Source organism: Bos indicus, chromosome 28, assembly GCF_029378745.1.
Source record: "Bos indicus isolate NIAB-ARS_2022 breed Sahiwal x Tharparkar chromosome 28, NIAB-ARS_B.indTharparkar_mat_pri_1.0, whole genome shotgun sequence".
In the NCBI taxonomy this organism is placed as follows: Eukaryota; Metazoa; Chordata; class Mammalia; order Artiodactyla; family Bovidae; genus Bos; species Bos indicus.
The window spans coordinates 43,779,388-43,785,387 of NC_091787.1; the positions used below are offsets into that span (position 1 = coordinate 43,779,388).

At 46.0% G+C, this 6,000-nt stretch overlaps 1 protein-coding gene across 4 annotated transcripts in view; it reads right to left on the reverse strand.

The window, feature by feature from the left end:
- ERCC6 (ERCC excision repair 6, chromatin remodeling factor) overlaps positions 1-5,762 on the reverse strand; it is a 73,016-nt gene extending 67,254 nt beyond the window's left edge. For 2 of the 4 annotated variants that reach the window (XM_019953715.2, XM_070781970.1), the window contains exons 1-2: positions 5,627-5,762; positions 570-1,005 (exon numbers count right to left, since the gene is read on the reverse strand). In XM_019953715.2, the coding sequence (XP_019809274.2) occupies positions 570-991 (422 nt within the window). In that variant the 5' untranslated portion in view covers positions 992-1,005; positions 5,627-5,762. Of the gene's footprint in view, positions 1-569; positions 1,006-5,626 lie in introns of those variants that run through there. The other 2 variants (XM_019953716.2, XM_070781971.1) reach the window with 2 other exon arrangements.
- Positions 5,763-6,000: the final 238 nt, after the last annotated feature.

The following is a 6,000-nucleotide window of genomic DNA, read 5'->3' on the forward strand; positions in this document are numbered from 1 at the left end:
TCTCCACAACCAACGCGTTCTGCTCAGCACAGCCCAGGTCCGTTTCTCCTCTAAAGCCTAAGTGAGCCTCCATGGCACTTCACCTTTCCTTAGAGAGGCAAAAGTACAATGGAAGAAAGGAAAAGCAGGGAGGGATTTCTCACTGTTTCCAGAAATGCAAATCTGAAAAGGTACCAAAAGACTGGTCCTCGGTTCAGGAACAGGAAACTAGAAAGAAACTATAGGATGGGGGAGAGGGCCGGGGGACGTTCCTGCTATCTGGAGTGGACACATCAGATCTTCACAAACACCTCTCCTGAGAACCATCTGTGCACAAGCTTGTGAGATCTGGGCCAGAGAACAGCACTTCTCTCCAGGACATCATGTGTAAACAAGCTGCCAAGAACTGAACTGAGTAACTACTGTTTACAATGCTCCTGAGGGCTGGGGTTTAAACACAGGTCAAGGACTTACTGACTCCATTTTCTGATTAAAGGTTCTATAAATCCCCTCAATTTCTGGACTACCACAGGTATTGTCTACATTTTTCAGTCGTAAGTAAAATCAGAGAGAAGGTGGTCCACACTCACGTGAGGTCGTCCAGGACTGACCGGTACTCCTTCTCCGCCTCAGCGAGCTGGGCCACGCAGCTGGCCTCATGGATGGCGCTACCAACCTGCTGAAGCACCCCTTGCTCCAGCACATCCTGGTCGTAGACATCTACACCCAACCCCTGCAGCTCCAGGGCCTGTGCACCGGGCTCCACGGCCTGGATCTGATGTCTGTCGATGTGCAGCAGGGCTGGCCCTCTCCTGGGAAGTTCCAAGAGACACCCTTCGGTGGAAGTGGAGGGTCCATTAGCAGAGGAACAAGAGGGGAGGCTCTGCCCCAGGTCCATGTCGCCATCCTTCTCCTGCTTGATTGTCCCCTCCTCACTGCCACTGACATCCTGGCTCCGTGAACAGTCTGGCTCCTGAGTCTGACTTGAGTGCGGGATTCTTTCATTTGGCATCCTCTTCAGACTATCTAAAAGGAAAAAATTTTTCAGCAAGCCCATCAGTTATATAGAATTGTATTTATAAAGTTTAGCAAATATTTCATAATTAAAGCAGATTCATTTCTCAAAAGACCAATAATCCTCCAATTACATAAATTCAAGTTTCCAAGTATTATTTCTCTTAAAAGAGCAAAAACTATAGATCTTCTTGAGTTCTGATAATAAGGAAAATTCCCAACAACAGAAAAAGAAATGCAGTATCATCAAGAACCCTGGGGTACCCAGCTGAGAAAGCTGGCAACCAGTATCCCAAGTGATGCCCGCAGTCTTCTCCAAATCACGTGAAGTCACTTCACTGCTGCTTTCCAAGCGAGCCTCTTCACTGCGTTATGGCACAAAGACCCGCATTAGAGCTGCATGATCAACTGGACATCAGACCCAGTGACTTAAGCAGACAGACTGGTAGAGGTTCTCTACACATCCAACACTGGAAACTTTTAGGTTGACTATTTATTCCAATAAGTAGAAACCTCTGAAAAGAGATAATAAATAACACCACTCAAATCAGAACCTCAGTTAATTAAAAGTCTTAAAAATAACTCCATTTCAATGCATGGTATTTCTCACCAACAAGCTGGCAAAAACATGATGACTGATAATATCCACCACACGTAAGAAAGAGCCACCTCCACATAACGTTGGTGGGAATATAAATTAGTAAAATTCTTTTGGAAGGCAGTTTAGCAATATCTACCAAGATTTAAAATGCACATTACTAGGCACTTATTCCAGAGAAATATTCACATATACATAGGCTATTTATTGTAGCATGTATAATGGTCTTAAACCAGCATTAAATACTCTCAACAGTAACAATATGAAAGTCAAATAAAATGAAAAGCCATGTCGTATGAAGGCATTTATATTGGAAAAAAATGTGTACCCACATCTGTGTGCAAGGAATGCATTCAAAATGATGTGAAGATACATACTAAACCTTTAGCGTTGGAAGGGGGGAGACAGAAGGAGAAGGTAGGAATGAAGGGGAACTTTCACATTTTACAACAAGAAATGAGGAACTCCTCGAATGAAAATGAAAATATGTTTGCTATACTGCCTGTATAACTCCATCTAATAAATACTTTTAAATAGATTTAAGTGACAGCTTATCTTTTTACTTAACCGTGAATAAACTCTTTATTTCTATGAAATGTTCACAAGTTCCCCAACAAGCTCCACTCATTCCTCATTAAATAAAGTGATGCCAGTGGCCAAGCACGAGGATACAAAGATGCCAGGAACTTAGTGTCACCCTGTCCCGAGGGGCTCACTCTCCACTGGAGAAGCATGCCAGTGGGGCACGTCGATAAAAGAGGCACAGACAAGAGGCCAGGCGGACACAGAAGAAGGGACAGTGCACTGGATCTGGAGTTCAAAAAACACAGACAAAGTGAGTTCTGCACATGACCCACGATCTGACACACATAAGGTGCTCATACATGTGGAAAGGCAGGCTCAGAGGGGAATCTAAAATAACAAGTCTGGTCTGGACAACTGAGTCACTGGTGAATTCAGTCACGAAATTTGAATCAGAAAGGAAGCAGATGGTAAGCAGCCAAAGCTGTCCGGCCAGAAGGCAGGCAGAAATATGAATCTGGGCTCTAGAGAAAATCTGGAAATATCAGCAGAGTAAACAGCCCCAGGGATCCCAGGGCACTTGACAGGGACCAGAGATTCTTTTAGAGGATAAGAAAGAGGCTAAGGTTGAAAAGGTTAAAAGTGAACAGCAGAGAAAGAAAATTCCTCTACCTGGGGCCCTTCTGATTATTTCCAGAAGAAAGGATCAGACTGGCACTCTATTACTTTCAACAGAGAGGATTCTGGCTCCGAGCCTTCATACTAGCTGGAATTTTTTCATTGTTCTTATTTGTATGTATACAAGGATTTCCTTTTCAGTTCTTAAAACATATACTAATCAATCAAAATATTAAGTAATAACTCTGTAGTGCAAAGACAAGCTTAAAATAACGATGTTTGGAGACAACGTCTAATAAGGAGTTAGGAAGGAATGGTCAAATGTGGGAAATAACAGGGCAAGTTCTAAGGAAACTCCAAAGGTTCCAGTGGATTTGGAAAGCTGATCAGTGGTTATCTTAGTAAAAGAAATCTTAGCAAAGGGGAAAAAAAAAAATCAGACCATAGTGGGATAAGAAATGGGTAGATAAGGAAATAGAGGCCTAAGGATAGGCTATGGCAGAGAGAGATCACTGGAATAATAAAGGAATTAAAGGATGGGGAAGGAAAATTTGGTCAAGAAAAACTATAGGATGAACAGCGAGTGGGGACTAGGGAGATAATCTGCAAAGAAAGCAGTATATGAGACAGCAGCAAGTACAGAAGTGAAGAGGGCACAGCACACCTGTCTCTGACTCTGGCAGGAGGATGACTCCTGATGGACCTGAACGTACAGGTGCAGAGAGCAGCTTAGGTGGACCACAGAGAAAATACTCTATAAGGCAGGAAATTGGGCATTACCTGAGTCACGGGACACAGCTGGGATGGGAGGTGGGGGAGAGTAAGAATCGGAACTAAGTAACCTGTAGAAGAGAAAAGCTGACGGGGAACGAACACTGGTGACAGGTGCGGAGGCCTACCAGAGGCTGGTTCCCCAACCAGGAACTGCCAACAACCCCAGCTTCCTCCTTCAGTAATCAGCAGTCCCAGGGGAAATGCCAATGTTGGGCGTCTTCAGGGTAGAAAAGCAGATGTTGCCTGGGGGTAAAGATGCTGAGAAGACGTGCCAGAAGTCAATACAACATGGTAAAAACAATTACTCTTCAATTAAAAATAACTTTTTTTAAAAGATGCTGAGTATTTCAAGTAACTGACCTTGGGGTCCAAGCTGGGCAGATTAGGGAAAGAAAAAAAAAAAAAACAAGCCAGGAGGCACTGAAGAGCGAGGAAGGAAAAGGCAGGTGAAAAAGAGAAAAGAAGGAAGAAAGGGATCAAGAAGCCACTTGGAGAATACACTAAAGGGCAAGTCTCCTGGGAATAAGAGATGAAAACCAGGAAGTTCCGGTTAGAAGGCAGAATTATTTCAGAAGCGAAATAAATCAGCTGACATTCAATAGATATTTACTGAGTCAATTACACCAGACAATGTACTCTGCCAAAGAGTTTCTGTCTGCATAGAACTTGGAGCTCTTGCGGATGACATGTATTTTAAGAATTATACATATGTATTTACCTACATAAATACATGCACGCTTAGTTGTTCAGTCATGTCTGACTCTTTGCTCCCCCATGGACTGTAGCCAGCCAGCCCCCTCTGTCCACTGAATTTCCCAGGCAAGAATACTGGAGTAGATTCCCATTTCCTTCTCCAACATAAATAAGTATTTATACATAAATTAAACACACACAAATATAACTGTGGTAACTGCTATAGAAAAGTACAGACTTCTTATAACAAAATAACACAGGAGCCTAACTGATATTAGAGAAGTAGATGTGAGGTCAGGGACACCTCTTTGATAAACTGATATGTGAACCAGCATCTGAAGGATGAAATAACAGGCCAAAAGTGAGTATTTTGCAAACAAACAGCATGTGTGATTTCTAAGGCTGGTAAGAGTTGGTGCTATTGAAAAACTGGAAGAAGGCTGGAGCATTCTGACAAATCTTTATTGTACATGAATTACAGAGTTAAAGAAACTGATAATGACTCATTTACAGAACGTCTTCTAACACTCTGCAAGACTTAACCATCTGGAAAAACAGTATCTTCATTGTCCTCCTTTCAGAACTGGGGCGTCTGTGGGAGGCGCTGGATACTGGTTTGGAGGTTTAGTTGTATATATGCAGAACTGGGAAGGGGAAGGGGTGTACTTGAAGATGGAACCATGGGCAAGGACCAGATCACAGGGAGCCTAGGGAAACATGAACTTGGATTTTTCTCCAAGTGTAATGGAGTGACTCTAACAGTTTCAATCAGGGTGATAATGCCATGACCCAATTTATGTTTGTAAAGACCAGCTGGACTACAGTACGGATAATGGATTGGAGGAAACAGCGCAACATGGACATGCTGGGGCCCGTACGGGTGACAAGTGACAGGAGCTTGGAACTGGTGATAGCAGTGAAGATAAGATGCTACGTGGGAAATCTTTATGCTACAGCATTTATATGCGGACTGCTCAATCCTCCTTCACATACTCCCACTTGACTATATCAACTGCCTGACTTGTTTTTACCCCGAATGTCTCGTTCAAATAACAACTCCAGTTTTAACCGAGATCAAACAGGGCCGGGCTGACCCTAATTGCGGGGGGCGGCGGGAGGGGGGGGGGGCAGGACACAGAGCCGGAAAGCTGATGCTTAGTCGCCGGCCCACCTTGCCCTCGGCGGAGCCAGGGGGCCCCCCACCCCCACCGGTCCTCCCAGGTGAGCGCTCCCGAGCAGCACTTCCGGCCGCAGGTGGGAGGGCGCGACAGCCGCGCGCCCAGCCCGAGGGCCCGCTCCTGGCCGCCCGCGCGAAAGGGCTCCATCCCGGCTGCCAGGGGTCCAGGCGGGGCTGCGGCCGCCTGGAGAGTCGGAGCGGGCCCCGGACACGTCCCGTCTGACATTCAACCAGGCCGCCAGAACACTCACCCCAGGGCCGCGCGGCCACCCGTACGGAAACGTACACGCAGCAGCCGCAGTCAGCCGCCGTAGAACTTGGACTAGGACCGGGCGCGGCGCGTGCGTCTTCTACGTCGCCTGCCGCCGTAACCACCGCCCCCAACAGTGACCCGACAGCCGTGCGCGGGCGGGGCCTAGGGCGCATGCGCCGGCTGTAGGGGTGATTTTTGAACCCGGGTGAGGCCACGTGGTTTGAGCTCGTGACACAGCCGTGCTTTTCTACCTGCGAGCCGAGTGCGGAAGTGGTCCTGGTTGCTGATCTCTGGATTGTGGCTAGCGCTTCACGCGTGGTGAAAAATACATCTTTAGTAAAGGGGATTATAAGAATTAAAAGAAGGAATAAG